This window comes from Papio anubis, chromosome 8 (genome assembly GCF_008728515.1).
Source record: "Papio anubis isolate 15944 chromosome 8, Panubis1.0, whole genome shotgun sequence".
NCBI lineage: Eukaryota > Metazoa > Chordata > Mammalia > Primates > Cercopithecidae > Papio > Papio anubis.
In genome coordinates this window covers 139,968,676-139,989,504 of record NC_044983.1, presented here as the reverse complement: position 1 = coordinate 139,989,504, position 20,829 = coordinate 139,968,676, and the positions used below count along the sequence as shown (strand labels likewise).

Here is a 20,829-nt window from a genome sequence, read left to right as displayed (position 1 = left end):
CTGGGATTACAGGTATGAGCCACTGTGCCTGGCCCATGCTGCTTTGATTATTATGGCTTTGGTACTATATTTTGAAGTAGTGTGATGCCTTCAGCTTTGTTCTTTTTGCTCAGGATTGATTTAGGCTGTTCAGCGTCTTCTGTCATTTTATATGAATTTCAGGATTTTTTTCCCTATTGCTGTGAAGAATGTCATTGGTATTTTGATGGGGATTGCATTTAATCTGTAAATTGCTTTTGATAATATTGTCATTTTCACCAAATTAATTATTCCAATCCATGAACATGAGATGACTTTCCATTTTGTGTGTGTGTGACCTATTCAATTTCCTTCATCAGTGTTTTATAATTTTCTTTGTAGAGCTCTTTAACCTCACTGATTTTTTTTTTTTTTTTTTTTTTTTTTTTTTGAGACAGAGTCTTGCTCTGTCATCCGGGGTGGAATGCAACGGTGCCATCTCAGCTCACTGCAACCTCTGACTCCCAAGTTCAAGGAATTCTCCTGCCTCAGCCTCCCGAGTAGCTGGGATTACAGGTGCCCTCTGACTCCCAAGTTCAAGGAATTCTCCTGCCTCAGCCTCCCGAGTAGCTGGGATTACAGGTGCGTGTCACCAGGCCCGGCTAATTTTTTGTATTTTTTAGTAGAGATGGGGTTTCACTGTATTAGCCAGGATGGTCTCAATCTCTGACCTCGTGATCCGCCACCTCAGCCTCCCAAAGTGCTGGGATTACAGGCGTGAGCCACCGCGCCCAGCCTCGTGGTTAAATTTACTCCTAGGTTTGTTTTTTGTTGCTATTGTAAATGGAATTGCTTTCCTCGTTTCTTTTTTGGTAGTTTGTGGTTGGTATGTAGAAATGTTACTGGTTTTTGTATGTTAATTTTGTATCCTGCAACTTTACTGAATTTGTTTGTTCTAAGAATGTTTTGATAAAGCTTTTAGGGTTTTCTATACATAAGACAATTTGGCTTCCTCATTTGGAAGGACGTATTTGGATGCCCTTTATGTCTTTCTCTTACCAGGTTGCTCTGGCTAGAACTTCTGCAGTGCAGCTTTGAGAAAGCCTCTGAGGTGCTGGGTCTGGGGCATGGTAGAGAGATCCATGTAACAGGAAGAAAGAAAGTGGCAGCCCAGGTCCATGCCTGAGTCTCTTGGTGAGACACAGAATCCTTCCAGCAGACTGAAGTGACCAGAAATGCCCCGAAAGAGGGTGGCCCTGCCTCTGGTTCCAGTCTGCAGTCTGCACCTCGCTGAGCTTTACTGTCCCTGTCTCCCCCACCTTGTCTCAGGCGCTGCACAATAGAGGTTCAGAAGCTGATTGGACCTGAGCTGGTACTGGGACCGGGAACAAAAAGAGACAGAAACTTGTGAACATGACCCAGCAATAAGGGGTTGGGGAAGGTGAGCAGGGATTCCAGGTTCTGTGAATGGGGTCCACCAGAGTAAACGGATTGTGTCCAAGATGAGTTAGAATGTGTTGAGATGAACCTATCCTGGATGCTTTGGATATAGCTAGGGAGAGCAACAGAAGTTACAAGTGAGTCTGGTTATGACACAGGACTCTTTCGGGGCCACTTTGCCAGCCGGAGACCTCCATGCCGGCAGCGCCCCTGCCCAAGGCCTCACGGCTCCAGGCTGTTGGAGGTACCTGCCCACTTGACCCGGCAGGCTGCACCTGGCTTGTGCTTCAGGCTGGATCCCACACTCGCCATAGGATCTGCACTCGGCCTGCAGCTGGGCCAGGCATGCCACCACCTGCTTCCACCTTGGGCGCCGACGTCTGGATGAGAGGAACGTGGTGGCTCCTGAAAAACCTGGAGACACCAGAAACCCTGGATCCCCAAAGGAGGCGTTATTCCTCCTGTCCGTGCTGTGGGTGTGAAGGTGTGTGCTGCACATCCCGGTTTCCAGCACAGGACAAAGACTCAGAGAGGCACCTGCTGGGAGTCTCAGGCGATGGGACCCAGTGGCGGGAATGTGGGCAGCTGCCCCAGGTAAAAGAGATCTTGGCACAGCTTTTGGTTTCCCAGGCTGGCCCTGACCTTCGTGCTTTCCCGCCCAGACATCTGAGCTCCATGTTGGGGATGCTCAGGGACAACCCTTCAGCCTCCCCCACCATGTCCTGGCTACTGCCCAGGGTTCTTGTTCTCTGGAGGGTGGATCCAGCCCTCCCCATCTTGGTGCCCTACCAGGGCCAGGCTTCCCATGGCTCTTTCTGCAGCCCCTGGCATGCACTGTGGGATGCACAGCCCAGGGAGCAGTGGGCCTTGGAGGGGCCAGGTCTGCATGTTCCCACCCCCACCATGGAGTTTGACACACCAGTGGGCAGGTAACTCAATCCCCCCTCACCTTCTCTTCATCTGTTAGGGGTGACAAGGTGCTCCCAGTGGGGCCGAGAGGATGCAGCACCCCCACTGGCTCCCCCTCTGGCCACACCCTTCTCTCCTGGCCCACCTTCTGAGCTGGCAGGGCTTCCTTCCTGGCTTCTGCTGGGCAGTGTATTAGGGTCCTCTAGAAAGACAAAACCAATAATAGAGTTTAGGAGAGGGGATTTTTATTTATTTTTTTGAGAGAGAGTCTTGCCCTGTCACCCAGACTGGAGTGCAGTGGCTCGATCTCAGCTCACGGCAACTTCCACCTCCCAGGTTAAAGTGATTCTCCTGCCTCAGACTCCCGAGTAGCTGGGATTACAGGCAGCCACCACCACGCCCAGCTAATTTTTGTATTTTTAGTAGAGTCGGGGTTTCACCATGTTTGCCAGGCTGGTCTCGAACTCCTGACCTCAGGTGATCCGCCCACCTCTGCCTCCCAAAATGCTGGGATTATAGGCAGCAGCCACCATGCGTGGCCAGGAGAGGGGTTTTTCTTTTTCTTTTTTTTTTTTTTGAGACGGAGTCTCGCTCTGTCGCCCAGGCTGGAGTGCAGTGGCCGGATCTCAGCTCACAGCAAGCTCCGCGTCCTGGGTTCATGCCATTCTCCTGCCTCAGCCTCCCAAGTAACTGGGACTACAGGCGCCCGCCACCTCGCCCAGCTAGTTTTTTGTATTTTTTTAGTAGAGATGGGGTTTCACCATGTTAGCCAGGATGGTCTCGATCTCCTGACCTCAGGTGATCCACCCATCTCGGCCTCCCAAAGTGCTGGGATTACAGGCTTGAGCCACCGTGCCCGGCCAGGAGAGGGGTTTTATTAGGGGAACTGGCCCACACACTTATGGAGGCTGAGAAGTCCTCCCATAGGCTGTCTGCAAGCTGGAGACCCAGAGAAGCCATTAGTGAGGCTCAGTCCAGGTAAGAAGGTGGTTGAACCAAGAAGCCAGTGGTGTAACTCTCATTCTGAGGCTGACTGGCCAGGAGCCCTGGGAGGCCTCTGTGGCAAGCCTGAGTCCAAAGGCCAAAGAATCTGGAGTCCTGATGTCCAAGGACAGGAGATGGGTGTCTCCCTCCAGAAAAGAGAATATGCTTCTCTCTTCCCTTTGTGTTCCATCTGGGCCCCCAGCCAGTTGGATGTGCCTGCCCACACAGGGCAGACCTTCACTGAGTCCACTGAAAACATCCTCACACTCAGAAACAATGCTTAGCCAGCTGCCAGATGCAGTGTGTGTGTCTTAGTCCCAGCTCCTCAGGAGGCTGAGGTGGGAAAAATGAGCCCGGGAGCTCGAGGCTGCGGTGAGCCACAACTGCCACTGCACTCCAGGCTGGCTGGCAGAGATCCTGTCTCAAAAAGATAGATAGATTGATTGATTGATTGATTGATAGATAATAGATACAGCTCCACCAGTCATCTAGGCTTTTTTTTTTTTTAAACAAGGTGTCACTCTGCCACCCAGGATGGAGTGCCATGGTGCTATCATAGCTCACTGCAGCCTTGACTTCCCAGGCTCAACCCATCCTCCCACCTCAGCCTCCTGAGTAGCTGGGACCACAGCCTATAGGCACAAGCCACAATACCTGGCTGATTTTTAAATTTTTTGTAGAGAAGTTTTACCATGTTGCCCAGGCTGGTCTCAAACTCCTGGGCTTAAGCAAACCTCCTGCCTCAGCCTCCCAAAGTGATGGGATTACAGGTAGGAGACGTGGCAGGCAGCTAAGGCACCTTCTATCCTGTGAGTCGGCTTTACAACTCCTGAAATTCACCGCCACACAGGGCCTGGTGCTAAGGCCTGGCTGTGCCAGGCTGCATATGCGTCTATGGTGTCCCCTGTGCCCTGCTCTTTGGGGACTGAGCATAGCTGCCCCTCCCTCCCTCACTTCTGCCGCTCCTGCACATTTCCGGAAGGTCCCAGGAAATGGTGGCTAATGGCAGTCCCTGAGGCCACACCACGGGCTGCCCGGTGCCCTTTCCCTCCCCACTGCCCGGCTAGGGCAAGACGCTGAGCTCTTGGTGGGAGCTGGCCCTTTCTTCAGACTCTGCTGCACCTTCGAGACGTGGGGTTCTGAATTTCTGCGCTGGGGCCCCGCTGGCTTGGGTGGGCCTCCCGCGTGAATCCTCGGCCTGTCGTCCCCATCATCGGGAAGCCCAGCGGGGCGCCCGCCTGCCCTCCGTGTCCTCCTGGCGCTCGCGGCCGTGCACCTTCTGGTGCTGGATGAGGGTGGACAGCCGGCTGCAGGCCCTCCCACAGGCGCGGCACCGGTATGGCCTCTCGCCGCTGTGCAGCCGGTAGTGCTCGTTCAGCGTGTAGCTCCTGCGGAAGGCCTTGCCACACTCGGTGCACGCGAAGGGCTTCTCCTTGGTGTGGATCTTCTGGTGCAGAGTGAGGTTGGACTTGCGACCGAAGGCCTTGCCGCACTCCGCGCACTCGAACGGCTTCTCGCCCGTGTGCAGGCGCAGGTGCAGGAGCAGCAGAGAGTTGTGTCGGAACGGCCTCCCGCACACCGGGCACTCGTGGGGCGGGTCCCCCACCTGGGGCCTCTGCGCCGCTCGGAGCAAGGCGCCCTGCCCCGCGCCGCCGTCCTGGGGGCCCTCCTCGGCGTGCAGCCGGTGGTGCTTCAGGAGGGAGGACCCTCGGATGAAGCGCTGCCCACAGCGCAGGCACCGGTAGGGCCGCTCCCCGCTGTGGATGCGGCCGTGCTCGTTGAGGGTGAACCTGCGGCAGAACGCCTTGCCGCACTCGGTGCACGCGAAGGGCTTCTCCCCGGTGTGGAACTTCTGGTGCTGCAGTAGCCGGGAGCTGCGGCTGAAGGCCTTGCCGCACTCGCCGCACACGTAGGGCCGCTCGCGGGTGTGGACGCGGTGGTGGGCAGCCAGCTGCGTGCTCTGCCGGAAGGCCTTGCCGCACTCGCCGCACTGGAACGGCTTCTCCTCGGTGTGGATCAGCTGGTGCCGCAGCAGGATGGAGCTCTGCTTGAAGGCCTTCCCGCACTCCGTGCACTGGAAGGGCTTGGCGCCCGTGTGGATGACCTGGTGCCTGAGCAGCAGTGAGTTGTATCTGAACGCCTTGCCGCACACGCACCTGTAGCGGGGGGCTGAGCTCCCCACGGGCCGGCCCGGGCCTTCCTGCAGAACCCTTGGGGAGGCGCTGCGCTCCCGAGCCCGGGGGCGGGTGAGTTTATCTGACCCGTCCTCAGGACTGCCACGTGGGTGGGGTGGTGCGGGGTGCCCCCCGGGGAGGCACCCCCACACGGCGCCCGGCAGTCCTGCCTGCCTGGAGAGCTTTCTCTGCAGAGGAGACTCCATGATCCCGGCCTCCATCCTGGAATCTGAGAGAAGGAACAGAAAACGGAAGGATGATCCAGCCTCTACACGCAAACGAACTTATTGTTGGAAGAACCTTTTTATTCCCAAGTCTTCCCCCAACACCCAGCTTTACTGAGGTATAAATGACAAATAAAACTTGCATACAGGAGGCTGATGCAGGAGAATTGCTTCAACCCGAGATACAGAGGTTATAGCGAGCTGAGATCAAGCCACAGCACTCCAGCCTGGGCCAAAGAGTGAGACTATGTCTTAAAACAAAACAAACCTTGTATGTATTTTTTGTGTACAACATGATTCAATAAACATGTACACTGTGACACGATAACACAATCAGGTGAAGACAAGAGTCTTTGTTAGATGTGCAGGGAGGTTTGAGAAATTATTGCCAGAGGTTTTAAAATCAGGGTTTCAGGCCAGGCGCGGTGGCTCACGCCTCTAATCTCAGCACTTCGGGAGGCCGAGGTGGGCTGATCACCTGAGGTCAGGAGTTCGAAACCAGCCTGGCCAACACAGTGAAACCCCATCTATACTAAAAATACGAAAATTAGCTGGGTGCGGTGGCGGGTGCCTGTAATCCCAGCTACTCAGGAGGCTGAGGCAGGAGAATTGTTTGAACCCGGGAGGTGGAGGTTGCAGTGAGCCAAGACCGCACCACTGCACTCCAGCCTGGGTGACAAGAGCAAAACTCCATCTCAAAAAAATAATAATAATAAAAATAAAATGAGGGTTCGGGTGAGAAGGGAACAAAGAGGTTAATAATGGCTCCAGCACTGTGGGAGGCTGGCTCATGGGGAGCCCATAGGAGAAGCCCAAGGTCTGGCAGGGAAGACAGGCCAGGCATGAGGTGCATGTTGCACCTCACTCCACAGCCACGTTCTTTACTCCTCTCTCCTTCAGAGTTCACCACAGTTCATTCACTCAGCAAACACGTCTGGGCAGGTGCGTAAAGCAGGTGCCTGCACAGACCGCCAGGACTGGGGGCCTCCTCCCCAGCTCAAGGTTCTTTCTGCAGCCTCCACTGCCCTGAGCTCAGTCCCTGGCACATGGGCCATGGGAAACTGGGAAAACCAAAGCAACCTGTGGGCGGCAAGCCTCCCAGATGCCAAGGCAAGAGACCAAGGGCACAAGCTGTTCCAGTATAATAAAGAAAATATATATAATAAGAATAGTTATACTAGAAACAGATTTTAAAGATGATGATAAATGAATATTATTAGTCATCAGTTTGTAGCATTACTCTTTATTCTAACATTATAATAATCTCTGTTCTGGCCGTGCGTGGTGGCTCACGCCTGTAATCCCAGAACTTTGGGAGGCCAAGGCGGGCGGATCACAAGGTCAGGAGATCGAGACCATCCTGGCTAACACGGTGAAACCCTGTCTCTACTAAAAATACCAAAAAAAAAAAAAATTAGCCGAGCGTGGTGGCAGGTGCCTGTAGTCCCAGCTACTCAGGAGGCTGAGACAGGAGAATGGTGTGAACCCAGGAAGCAGAGCTTGCAGTGAGCCGATACCGCACCACTGCGCTCCAGCCTGGGTCACAGTGCAAGACTCCGTCTCAAAAAAAAAAAAAATCATCATCATCATCTCTGTCCCACAATCATAACCTAGGAAAAACCAGGCCATACAGAGATAGGAGCTGAAGGGACACGGTGAGAAGTGACTAGACGACTAGTGTGAGCCTCTGTCATGCCCGGACATGGCCACTAGAGGGCTCCTTGGTCTAGCAGTAATGCCAGTGCCTGGGCAGGCACCTGTTACTTAGCAGACCAGACGGGAAAGGGAGTCTCCCTCTCCCCAGGGAAGTTAGAGAAGACTCTGCCCCACCACCTCTTGTGGAAGACCTGACATCCCTCAGGCCTGCCCGCAGTCATCTGGAGGCCAAACCATCTCCCTGTGATGCTGTGCTTCAGCGGTCATGCTCCTGGTCCACTTTCATGTTCTGCCCTGTACACCTGGCTCTGCCTTCTAGATAGTAGTAGTATAATTAGTGAATGTACTAAGAGTCATTAAATTGCATAGAAGAAATAATAGTGTAAGCTGTCCTCTCCGCCTCGGCTGCCAAACAGGGAAGGGCCCGCTGCCTGGTTGACATGTGACTCACGTGACCTTATCAATCACTGGAGATGACTCACACTCCTTACCCTGCCCCTTTTGCCTTGTATCCAATAAATAACAGTGCAGCCTGGCATCCGGGGCCACTACAGGTCTCCGTGTCTTGGTGGTAGTGGTCCCCCGGGCCCAGCTGTCTTTTCTACCTCTTTGTCTTGTGTCTTTATTTCTATGATTTCTCATCTCCACACACGAGGAGAAAAACCCACAGACCCTGTAGGGCTGGACCCTACATCTGGCACTCCAATATGGGGCTCTCCCTCTCTGTGTGAAGTTGCGCCTTGAGTGTGGGACTCAGCGGAGGATTCTGACGACAGATTCCTGAGGATTGCGGTCAATAAGCTTGGTGGTAAGCTTGAGCACTCAAAGTATTCCGGGGACACCATGGGACAGGCCAGTACTAAGTACTCGGCTTATTTAAACTTTATAAAAGCCCTCCTGTATTATCTCAACCCTGTCTCTGTTCAGCCCTGCTGTAGGGCTCTCAACCCTATCCCTCCACAGCCTAGTTTTCCATTTCTCCTGCCTATTTCTCTTCCCACAAATCAGGCTCCCTTGGAGCCACAGGTTCCCTTGAAGCCTGATTCTCTCTCAGAAAATCAGGCTCCCTTGGCCGGGTGCGGTGGCCCATGCCTGTAATCCCAGCACTTTGGGAGGCCGAGGCGGGTGGATCACGAGGTCAGGAGACCGAGACCATCCTGGCTAACACAGTGAAACCCCATCTCTACTAAAAATACAAAAAAATTAGCCGGGAGTGGTGGCAGGCGCCTGTAGTCCCAGCGACTCATGAGGCTCAGGCAGGAGAATGGCGGGAACCCAGGAGGCGGAGCTTGCAGTGAGCCAAGATCGCACCACTGCACTCCAGCCTGGGCGACAGAGAGAGACTCTGTCTCAAAAAAAAAAAAGAAAGAAAGAAAATCAGGCTCTCTTGAAGCCTGGGTCTCTTTCGACAAATCTGGCTCCCTTGAAGAAGCCTCAGGCTCCCTCGAAGCCTGGTCCGCAGTTGCCGCGGCAGCCTGGATTTCAGGCCCATGAAAGACCTGCTCAGCAGTAATCTGGTCTCATCCTGGTTTACAGGTTCTCAACTCTTCCTCCATTCAAAATTCCAACCTCTTTTCTGCTTCTGGTCCAGTCGCTACTGCGGTTGCCACCACTACCCTTGCCGCTCACAAGCAACAAGTTACATACATTCCTCGAAATGACCCTCCTCTTATGAGGGCTATAGCACAGGCAAGAGAATGTGGGGATCCCAAAGCCTGGCAATTTCCTGTAATTTTCCAGCCTCCAATACCTGCTGTCCCTGCGGCATAAAATCAGCCACAGGCCACCGATCTTGCCCAGCAGGCAGCTGATCTCGCGGCACCTTCACACCCCGTGTTAACATCTTGTTTTTCTGCGGTACAACAAGCACACCAGCCGGTTTGGTTATTACCCACCCCGCCCTCTCAAAAATCCAGACGTCTTATCACTATTTAGGAATGCAGCTATAAGACAAGGGTATTAAGCCCCAAAAAATCATCGTTCCCCTCACCCGATTACAAGTCCAACAGGCTTTTGCAATCTGCATTGCTTGGCAAGTCCATTTGGCAGGTTTCCTGGGTATAACTGATAATCATTATCCTAATGTAAAACTATTCCAGTTCTTTAAACTCACTTCTTGGATCTTACCTCACATGACTAGAAACACCCCACTAGCCGAAGCATTCACTGTTTTTACTGATGCTTCCTGTAATGGCCGAGCAGCACAGACAGGGCCAACAGAACTGTTCGCTAGTTCAGCACAACCAGCTGAGCTGATCGCTGTCATGGCTGTCCTTGAAGATTTCCCTGAACCAGTTAACATTGTTTCTGATTGGGCCTATGTAGTACATGTTGCTGGCAACATTGAAACTGCCTTAATCAAATTTCGGCCTGATGATACCCTACTTTTTCTTTTCCAAAAGGTTTCAGTCTGTACTCAGAGCAAGGTCTTCTCCTTTCTACATTACTCACACTGGGGCCCACACACCCCTCCCTGGGCCCCTCTCGGCAGCAAATGCCTGAGCTGATACATTAGTTGCTCCGGTTTTCACTGGTGCAGAAAATTTTCATGCTTTAACTCATGTCAATGCTGTGGGACTCCAAGAAAGTCCCCTTCACATGGAAATAAGCTAAAACCACTGCACGTCACTGTCCTACTTGCCAAGTGTTAATTTTACAGCCACTTTCCTCAGGAGTTAACCCTAGAGGACTTTCACAGAATGCTCTCTGGCAAATGGATGTGACTCATTATCCTGCTTTTGGCAAGCTTTCTTTTATACATGTAACTATTGACACATTTTCTCATTTTATCTGGCCCACTTGTCACACAGGGGAAAGTACATCTCATGTTAAACGACTATGCTTTCATGTTTCTCGGTTATGGGCTGTCCCAGGAAACTGAAAACTGACAACGGCCCCGGCTACACTAGTGCTGTGTTTAAAAAGCTCACTCAGACATGGGCAATTACTCACACAACTGGCATCCCCTATAACTCTCAAGGACAGGCCTTGGTGGAAGGAGCCAATAAAACAAAGATCAACTTCGAAAACAGGACACAAAGACAAAGAGGGACGCCACCACCCCTCATGCTCAGCTAAATCTGGCTCTTTTTACACTAAACTTCTTAAACCTAGTAAGAAATCAACCTTTTACAGCAGAGAACATTTCACTGGAAATAAATTTGATCCACAAAAAGGAAAGCGGGTATGGTGGAAGGATGCAAAAACTAACAAATGGGAATTAGGCACCATGGTAACATGGGGCAGGGGTTTTGCTGGCGTTTCCCCAGGAGAAAGACAACAACCTGTGTGGGTTCCCTCCCGGCAACTGAAATTGCACCAAAATTTCAAATATGAAACGCTCTCAGAAACAAAAGGCAAAGACTCCTCACAAATCGAAGGGCAAGGTTCCCCGCCTGACACATAAACTTCATGACCTCTACATTATGACAAAATATCGCCGTGTGACCTACACCACCAGTCGTTCAACTCCACCAACATGGCGTCAAATAAACATCTTATCACATCAAACACAAACATTACTACAAGAAAAAGGAATTCCAACAACGACGGGTAATATAACTCCGGCTGCCTTTATAGCGGTCAGTGCAGTGGTGAGTACGCCAGTAGCTGGGACACCTGAAAAGTCTACCTATTGGGCATATGTTCCTTTTCCCCCTTTAATTCAGTCTGTCTCCTGGGTGGACGCCTCAGTGGAAGTTTCCACTCATGATAGTGCATTCATGCCCGTTCCTAATGATGACAGGTTTCCAGCTCAACCAGAAGAAGGTTTAATTTGTCAGTTGGCTACAAATATCCACCACTGTGCATTGCAATGTCGCCTGGCTGTTTAGCTGCTTCTTATCAGAACTGGATGTGGACCATATTGTGCTTTAGTAAGGATTCTTATTAAGTACATAATATGCTCAGTACCAATTATTTTCAATTTATGACTGTTCAACTTAATCCACATGAGGAATGGAGGATTCCTGTTATCACAAAAGATAATTCCACAAAAGGGCTGCCAGATTGCTCCAAGGAACCTACAAAGGGCCCGTTTTTAGTAAATTCAATTGTATGGAATGATTGTAATGCTCCAAAGGTCATAGTGTTCCAAAGTCTAGCTACGGGTGTTGCTATTGACTGGGCTCCAAGAGGGCATTCTTGGCGGAATTGCTCCGGCCAAAATATGACATGCTCGGAGTTTGTTAGATTATGTAGAGGACGAATGGCAGTCATACAGGTTGAGGGAACGGGTGTCTCCTTACCCATTTAAATGGATGGACACAGGCATCGTTCCTCCTAGACCAAAAATGATTCATCCAATTGTTACCCCAGAACATCCTGAATTATGGAAATTAGCTGCAGCCATGATAGGAATAAGGATATGGAATGCTACTTATCAACTCTCTCCTACTAATACAAAGACACCCATATTCAACATCACCTTGATGTCTGAAAAGGTGATGCCTATCAAGAGCTGTGTCAAACCCCCTTACATGCTGTTGGCTGGAATGTAATTATCATTCCCAATACACACACTATAGAATGTGATAACTGTAAGCTGTTCACGTCCATTGATGCTACTTTTAATCCCACAACAAGTATTCTCTCGGTGAGGGCTAGGGAGGGGGTAGGCATACCAGTTTCTTTACATCGTCCACGGGAGTCTTCTCCCTCTATTCACATAGTCAATGAAGTTCTTAAACGTACCCTTCAGACAACTAAGAGGTTCATCTTTACTCTTACTGCAGTCATTGCGGGATTAATTGCGGTTACTGCCACAGCAGCGGCCGCTGGACTTGCTATCCACAGGTCTGTCCAAACCGCTCAATATGTTGAAGCATGGCAGGAAAACTCCTCCAGGCTTTGGAATTCTCAGACTCAAGTCGATCAAAAATTGGCTAATCAAATTAATGATCTCCGCCAGAGTATGATATGGCTGGGAGACAGAGTTATGAATTTGGAACACCGTACGCAATTACAATGTGATTGGAATACTTCTGATTATTACATAAGGCCTTATGCTTATAATAAAGATCAACATAGCTGGGAAAAGGTCTTAAATTTAAAAGCCTGGGATGATAACTTAACCTTAGATATTTCAAAACTTAAAGAACAAATTTTTGAGGCCTCACAGGCTCATTTAACCACTGCTCCTGGCTTAGACATTTTTGAAGGAATAACTAAAGGATTACCTAAGCTTAATCCTTTTAAATGGATCACACCCCTTGGAGGATCATTGTTGTCACTGGCATTATTTTTTTTTTTTTTTTTATTTTTTTTGAGATGGAGTTTCGTTCTGTCGCCCAGGCTGGAGTGCAGTGGCCAGATCTCAGCTCACTGCAAGCTCCGCCTCCTGGGTTCACGCCATTCTCCTGCCTCAGCCTCCCGAGTAGCTGGGACTACAGGCGCCCGCCACCTCGCCCGGCTATTTTTTGTATTTCTTAGTAGAGACGGGGTTTCACCGTGTTAGCCAGCATGGTCTCGATCTCCTGACCTCGTGATCCGCCCATCTCGGCCTCCCAAAGTGCTGGGATTACAGGCTTGAGCCACCATGCCCGGCCGTCACTGGCATTATTGACACTGGTATGCTTCTGTTGTCTATTTTTAGTCTGCAGATGCCTCCAATGAGTCCAAAGACAAGTTCAAAGTCAACGACAAGCAATGATGGCGATGGCGATCCTAGTTAATAAAAAGAAGGGAGATGTGGGCGGCAAGTCTCCCAGGTGCCAAGGCAAGAGATCAAGGGCACAAGCTGTTCCAGTATAATAAAGAAAATATATAAAGTAAGAATAGTTATACTAGAAATAGATTATAGATATGATGATTTATGAATATTATCAATCATTAGTGTGTAGCATTACTCTTTATTCTAATACAATAATCTCTGTTCCACAATCATAACCTAGGAAAAACCAGGCCATACAGAGAGAGGAGCTGAAGGGACATGGTGAGAAGTGACCAGACGACTAGTGTGAGCCTCTGTCATGCCCGGACATGGCCACTAGAGGGTTCCTTGGTCTAGCGGTAATGCCAGGGCCTGGGAAGGCACCCGTTACTTAGCAGACGGGAAAGGGAGTCTCCCTTTCACCCGGAGAGTTAGAGAAGACTCCGCTCCACCACCTCTTGTGGAAGACCTGACATCCCTCAGGCCCGCCCGCAGCCTCTGGAGGCCTCAACGTCTCCCTGTGATGCTGTGCCTCAGCGGTCATGCTCCTGGTCCACTTTCATGTTCCGCCCTGTACACCTGGCTCTGCCTTCTAGATAGTAGTAGTATAATTAGTGAACGTACTAAGAGTCATTAAATTGCACAGAAGAAATAATAGTGTAAGCTGTCCTCTCTCTCTCTCCCTGCCTCGGCTGCCAAACAGGGAAGGGCCCCCTGTCCGGTGGACACGTGACTCACGTGACCTTATCAATCATTGGAGACGGCTCACACTCCTTACCCTGCCCCCTTGTCTTGTATCCAATAAATAACAGCGCAGCCAGGCATTCGGGGCCATTAACGGTCTCCACGTCTAGGTGGTAGTGGTCCTCCAGGCCCAGTTGTCTTTTCTTCTATCTCTTTTGTCTTGTGTCTTTATTTGTATGATCTCTCCTCTCCACACACGAGAAGAAAAACCCACAGACCCTGTAGGGCTGGTCCCTACACAACCTAAGGGTAGAGGTGCACAGACCAACCTAAGGGTAGAGGTGCACAGACCAACCTAAGGGTACAGGTGCACAGACCTGGCCTCTGACACCTTGGGGACGCCAAAATGGAAAATTCATGCACTTGGGTCTTCCTGCATAAGTTAGTTTTGACCTTAGACCTACAAGCAAGGCAGTTAGTAGGAACTCGGACCATGTTGTGAGGAGCTAAACACACACACCTCCCACTGCGGGAGAAGGGACCTGCACAGAACTGCACGGAGGCCACGCTGGCAGCACACGACACACCGTGCGGTGGGGCCAGGCCACGCTGGCAGCACACGACATGCCCTGCAGTGGCAGCAGCCCAGGCCTTCCAGTGCCTTGTACTCACCTGTGCACAGGCTGGCTTTGGCCACGCTCTGTTCAGCCACCTGCAGAATCAAGGCCCCCGGCTCCTCTCCTTGCTCCAAGAGGGAGATCAGTGCTGGTTTGGCAACAAGAAAGCCTAAGTTCAGAGAAGGAAAGCAGAATGTATCAGTACAGGAGGGAGGAGGGATGCCCGGGTGCCTGGCTGGAGTGCTTGGAGTGGGTCAGGAACACTCACTATCCCAGGAGGGGCAGCTAGGTGGCCAAGGGGAGATGGGGGGCCTGCCCCAGGAGAGAAGCCTCAGGCAGGCTGATGCTGGCAGTGGCTGCCCAACAGAAAGCAGAGAGGGGCTCCTTGGGGAGCCTCCAGTTTCCCCTCAAAAATGTTTCAGACCTTGAATCTGGAATGGAACTAACTTCCCTTTGAAGCTAACACAGACGCACCTCCCGGCCCCAGGACCAAAGGCAGAAGCCCTTACCTAGCGAGGCCAGGTTCCCATAGTTCTCCAGCATCACGTCCCTGTAGAGGGCCTGCTGGTCGGGGGCCAGGCAACTCCACTCTATCCTGGTGAAGTACACAGCCACATCCTCGAACACAACAGCCTCCTGCAACCACATACTCTGCTATCCAGGCAGTCAAGGGCTTGGTGAGAACCCAGCAGATGAGAAACATTTGTGCGATCTGCTAGAGGCCTCTCTCCCTGCTGCTCATTGCTGCATCCACAGGGCCCAGCAGAGTCAGGGCAGCCCAACACTCCCCAAGTGAGCAGCCTCAGTCTCAGCAGAAGCCCCAAAGAGGAAGAGGGAAAAACTGAACTTGGGGGAGGGAGATTTACCAGGAAGGGGTCCCAACCTTGGCCTCACCCTCTCCACAGACCATCAGGGATTTGGGAAAGGAGCACCAGCACTGCGTCCCCACCCTCTGCGTCTCCATTTCCAACACCGGCAGTGAGTCAGCATCAGTAGAGGGAGGATGGCTGACCACTCACACCAGGAAGGAGGCAGGCACTGGGGAAGGACAGGGACCCTGCCCTCAACGGCTGACCACAGAAGCTCAGGGGCCATAGGAGGCCCCAAGAAGCCCACTTCTGCCCAAAGGCTCGAAGGATTTGGCAGAGAAACGTGTGCGGCCTGGCCACAGAGCAAGGAGGTGGTCCTCGGCTTGCAGACTCCATCTTGTGATGTGGGTGGGTGTGAGGCTCCCTGGAAGGTTCTCAGGGCTGAAAAGCTGAGGCTAGGGGCGAAGCAGTCTCCCGGGGCAGTGGACAGGCTCAGGGGGTGCTCACCTGGGGTCCAGGCATCGGAAGTGCCATCGTCATTCCAGGGTACCCTCTGAGGAGGAGCAGGTGCTAGAGACAGTGAATTCTGGGGGAACACAGAGCCATGAGTGGAAGGAGCCCAGGCCTAAGGCTCTCCAGCCCCCCAAAAGGCCCCTCCAGATCCAGAAGGGAGCAGGAGAGGGTAAAGTGCTGGGGCAATCACAACAGCCACCTCCTTCACATCCCAAGGAGCAGCTGCACCCAAGCTTCTCCATTGGAACACTCACTCCTTCCAATGTTTGCTGGCTGTCACCTTGCTGGGAGGCCTTCTGTGACTGCCACCTCCCCTCCCGCCTAGGAGTTCCTTATCCTCGCTCCTTGCTTTATTTTTCTTTTTCTTTTTCTTTTTTTTTTTTGAGATGGAGTCTTGCCCTGTCGCCCAGGCTGGAGTGCAGTGGCCGGATCTCAGCTCACTGCAAGCTCCGCCTCCCGGGTTCACGCCATTCTCCTGCCTCAGCCTCCAGAGTAGCTGGGACTACAGGCACCCGCCACCTCGCCCGGCTAGTTTTTTGTATTTTTTAGTAAAGACGGGGTTTCACCGTGTTAGCCAGGATGGTCTTGATCTCCTGACCTCGTGATCCACCCGTCTCGGCCTCCCAAAGTGCTGGGATTACAGGCTTGAGCCAGCGCGCCCGGCCTCCTTGCTTTATTTTTCTCCATAGCACTATGCCACCTGACATAAGAAAAGTTAACGTCCTTGCTCCTTATCTGCCTTCCCCAATTAGATAAGACCTCTGGTCTATACCCCAAGGGCCTGAGGAAGGGCTTGGCACACAGTGTATGCTCAGAAGGGATTTATGAAATGAACAAAGCATGACTAGTTAGAGAAAAATTATTGTTTTATTTGAGACAGGGTCTCGCTCTGTCTCCCAGGCTGGAGTATGGTGGCATGATCTCGGTTCACCTCAACCTCTGCCTCCTGGGCTTAAGGGATCCTCCCAGGATGGCCAAGGTTGCACCATTGCACTCTGGCCTGGGCAACATTGTTCATTATGAGATGAACAATGGGTGACTCTACAACCAATAAAACCATGTGTGGGAACATCAGAAAACATTCTTGCATTTTATTACATGAAACAAACAGACTGTAAGCAAAAAACTAAAGCTGGCAGCATAAAACCCTAGTTCTCTCTGGGTCATAGAATGACAAGTGGTTCCTGTTTTTCTATTTTTCTTTTCTTTTTTTGAGACAGGGTCTTGCTGTGTGGCATGGGCTGGAGTAGAGTGGTATGATCTCAGCTCACTGCAGCCTCAACTTCCTGGGCTCAAGCAATCCTCCCACCTCAGCCTCCTGAGTAGCTAGAACTACAAGAGCATGCCACCACACCCAGCTAATTAAAACAAAATTTTTTTTTTGAGACGGAGTCTCGCTTTGTTGCCCAGGCTGGAGTGCAGTGGCGCGATCTCAGCTCACTGCAAGCTCCGCCTCCCAGGTTCACACCATTCTCCTGCCTCAGCCTCCAAGTAGCTGGGACTACAGGTGCGCACCACCACACCCGGCTAATTTTTTGTATTTTTAGTAGGGACAGGGTTTCACCGTGTTAGCCAGGATGGTCTCGATCTCCTGACCTCGTGATCCGCCCGCCTCGGCCTCCCAAAGTGCTGAGATTACAGGCATGAGCCACCGCGCCCAGCCAAAAAAATTTTTTATTATTGATGAGGTCTCACTATGTTGCCCAGGCTGGTCTTGAACTCCTGGACCCAAGTGATCCTCTTGCCTCGGTCTCCCAAAGCACTGGGATTACAGGTGTGAGCCACCACACTCGGCCTCTATTTTTCCAATTTAAGACTTTTTTGGCCAGACACGGTGGAGATCGAGACCATCCTGGCTAACACGGTGAAACCTCGTCTCCACTAAAAATACAAAAAATTAGCCAGGAGTGGTGGCGGGCGCCTGTAGTCCCAGCTACTTGGGAGGCTGAGGCAGGAGAATGGCGTGAACCTGGGAGGCAGAGATTGCAGTGAGCCAAGATCGAGCCACTGCACTCCGGCCTGGGTGACGTCTCCTCTTGTTGCTCAGGCCGGAGTGCAATGCTGCAACCTTGGTTATCCTGGGAGGATCCCTTAAGCCCAGGAGACAGAGGCTGCAGTGAACTGAGATCATGCCACCAATTCCAGGCTGGGCGACGGAGCAAGACCCTGTCTCAAACAAAACAAAAGAATAATTTTGCTCTAAGCAGACGTATACAGAGCAGGCATGAGGCCCTGGTCTCCTCACTCTTCCCTTCAACACACTCTTGAGCTCTTGCGTTAGGGTGAAGGTTTGCAGGGCTATCCTTTTCTGTAGAGCTGGAGCTCTAAGTAGCTGCCACTTTGTAAAGAGATGTTTCCCACTAGGCATCAGTTAACAAAAAGCATGTGATTAGAGGCCGGGGGCGGAGGCTCATGCCTGTAATTCCAACACTGTAGGAGGCCGATGAGGGCAGATCATTTGAAGTCAGGAGCTCGAGACCAGCCTGACCAACATCGTGAAACCCTTATCTACTAAAAATACAAAAATTAGCCGGGTGTGCTGGCACACGCCTGTAATCCCAGCTGCTTGGGAGGTTGAGGCACAAGAACTGCTTGAACCCAGAAGACAGAGGTTCAGTGAGCCAAGTTTGCCCCACTGCACTCCAGCCTGGGCGACAGAGTGAGGCTCTCTCCCAAAATAAATAAAAATAAATAAAGCGCGCGTTTAGAAGCAGGACAGCCGCTTGATCACAATGCTGTGAAGTGACAATTGGCAGCAGAGCCCTTTTGACATGTTAGGGTACGAAGGGTGATGGGAGTAGATCAGACAGATTCGTGAATCACCCCTGCACAGAGTGCGCAGACCGATCGCAGACTGACTGCGGAAGAGCAGGACCACACCACCCCCACCCAGCCCCACTCACTGTCCAGGGCAGTCTGTGGCAGGACCCACCTGGGCCACTGCGATGGTCACACGTGTTGTCCTCACCCCAACAAGGCCACCAGAGTATCTCAGGGTATGAGGCTGTCAGAAGACTCGACCCCCTGATCCCTCAACACATACCACGCTCCACTCTGGTAAGAACTGCAACCCCGGGCTACGGTTGGACTTGGACTAGGAGGGTAAGTTACCACTGCTGCTTCTTGTTTGCTCATGTCTAGGGAGTGTATGTCCTCAGGGAGGGGCTACCTGGTTAGAGGGGGAAAAACCCTGCTTTTAGCTCTATCTTTGGAATTAGGAAATAAACCTTCAGTCAGATTAAACAGCACTGGGCTAAAAATAATCGAGCAGTGATATGATGACAACAGATCAAACTGTTGCTGCGAGCGCTGAGAGAGAAAATGTCAAGGGGAGGAGGGTGCTAATTTAGAAGGAGGACCACCCAGAAATGTTACTGAGGGAAGTAACATTTAACTGGGGTCTGGAAGACTAGGAGGGGTCACCTCCCTCCTTACATAGAATAAGCCCTGTTCCTCGGGGACCTGGGGCACCCTGCTCACTACGCGGCAGCCATGCCAGCCTTCTCTCTGTTCCCCGGCCTGGGAGTTTCTCCTCAGGGATCTGTGGCTGCTTCTCTCGGCCAGCAGGTTTCAGTTCAAATGTTAACTCTCATTGTCGTTGTTTTGAGACGGAGTATCCCTCTGTCGCCCAGGCTGGAGTGCAGCGGTGCGATCTTGGCTCAGTACAAGCTCCGCCTCCTGGGTTCACCCCATTCTCCTGCCTCAGCCTCAGCCTCTGCGCAGGGTGAATGAAAGCTGCGGGAAACGGCGTCCGCCTGGGAGCCAGGCTGCGGGGAAGTGCCCGCCATCGGGCGGATGCGAGGGGCAGAGCCTGGTTCTCCCCGGAGCAGCCCCACCTCGCCAGGCCTCCCCGCCTGCAGCCTCATCTCTGCGCAGCCGTCCGGCTCGGGGGAGCGGGTCTCTGGGGTCCGGCCGCACGCCCCCGACCACAGCCAGCATGGACCCGGGCGCAGGGCCCTTCGCCCCGAGGAGGGTTACGGACCCAAGGCGAGCGGAGGCGGTAGTGCCGGCTGCGGGTCCGCTCCCTCTCGAGCTCCGGGCGCCCACTCCGGGGGCTGCAGCCTCCACTGGGTCGGGCTTGCAGAAACGCGCCCCTCCCAGTCCCCGCCCCGCGGCCGGGGCCGACTCACCCTGGGCCGCCGGGACCGCGCGGGGAGGAGCGCAGGGCGCCGGGCGCTCAGGCTCCGGTTCCTGCCCCGCCCCCGGAAGCGGCCGCTGCGCCGCTCTGGGAGGCCTGGAGGACCGCGCACCTCGATGGCGCTCGCCAGGGCTGCAGCGAGGGGCGCGCCTCGGGGGTTCCGGGCGAGACCGGGTATCAGTCCCAGGCCCCAGGGGCGCGGAAGAGCGTCGACGATCTCGGCGCTCCGTTTCCCCCAGGATAGGAGGCGGCGAACGTTCATCCCTTGCTCCCACTCCCTGCCTCCGGGTGGCCTGCGGGGGTTGGGGAGCACGGCGCGGGATCGATTCCTGGACCCGCAGGAACGGCGGAGCTGGGACATCGGGCCGGGGTCTGTCTCTTATATAAATTTATGACATTGTTTAGTATGACTTTTTTTTTTTTTTGAGTCTGAGTCTCGCTCTTGTTGCCCAGGCTGGAGTGCAATGGCGTGATCTCGGCTCACTGCAACCTCCGCCTCCCAGGTTCACGCCATTCTGCCTCAGCCTCCCGAGTAGCTGGGACTACAGGCGCCCTCCAACCACGCCCGACTAATTTTTGTAGTTTTAGTAGAGACGGGGTTTCACTATGTTGCCCAGGCTGATCTCGAACTCCTGATCTCAGGTGACCCGACGCCTCGGCCTCCCAAAGTGCTGGGATTACAGGTGTGAGCCACCGCACCCAGTTTCTGGAATCTTGAAGTGTCTCTGCTGCTCCCTCTGATCACTCTCAGACCACCTCTCCTGTCTGCACAGAAGGGTGGTCATTCTGACTTCTAACCGCCCTGTGATTTTTTGTAAACATTTGTAAGCTCTTTGTATTTACTAATTTAATCCTCACGGTAATCATATCAAAATACTACTGTTCCCATACTAAAATGAGGAGAGCATAGTGTCCCCTGTTATCTGCCAAGGTCTCGTCTCTTTTTTTTTGAGACAGTTTCGCTGTTGTTGCCCAGGCTGGAGTGCAATAGCGCCATCTTGGCTCACCATTACCTCCCCCTCCTGGGTTCTCCTGCCTCAGCATCCCCAGTAGCTGGGATTACAGGCATGCGC

The 20,829-nt window shown here is 52.5% G+C and overlaps 1 protein-coding gene and 1 long non-coding RNA gene across 7 annotated transcripts; one reads left to right on the top strand and one right to left on the bottom strand.

Moving 5' to 3' along the window:
* Positions 1-721: 721 nt before the first annotated feature.
* On the bottom strand, positions 722-20,223 carry ZNF517 (zinc finger protein 517). Of its 6 annotated transcripts, none has more exons than XR_004185990.1 (5): positions 19,749-20,223; positions 15,613-15,691; positions 14,352-14,465; positions 4,414-5,694; positions 722-2,509 (listed from the first exon to the last, which is right to left on the bottom strand). XR_004185990.1 is itself a non-coding variant. In XM_021942780.2 (5 exons), the coding sequence occupies exons 2-5, from the start codon at positions 15,643-15,645 to the stop codon at positions 4,502-4,504; spliced, it is 1,467 nt and encodes a 488-aa protein (XP_021798472.2). In that variant the 5' UTR covers positions 15,646-15,691; positions 19,749-19,817; the 3' UTR covers positions 3,960-4,501. The 6 variants fall into 6 exon arrangements, 5 of the variants coding, with proteins under 5 accessions (XP_021798472.2, XP_031525766.1, XP_031525765.1 ...); XM_021942780.2 differs by lacking the exon at positions 722-2,509 and adding an exon at positions 14,806-14,932 and having other exon boundaries at positions 3,960-5,694; positions 19,749-19,817; XM_031669906.1 differs by lacking the exons at positions 722-2,509; positions 19,749-20,223 and adding exons at positions 14,806-14,932; positions 18,522-19,742 and having other exon boundaries at positions 3,960-5,694.
* On the top strand, positions 7,262-14,215 carry LOC116276427. Its single transcript, XR_004185994.1, has 3 exons — positions 7,262-8,153; positions 12,939-13,113; positions 13,237-14,215. It is a non-coding gene; the product is annotated as an uncharacterized LOC116276427 (long non-coding RNA).
* Positions 20,224-20,829: the final 606 nt, after the last annotated feature.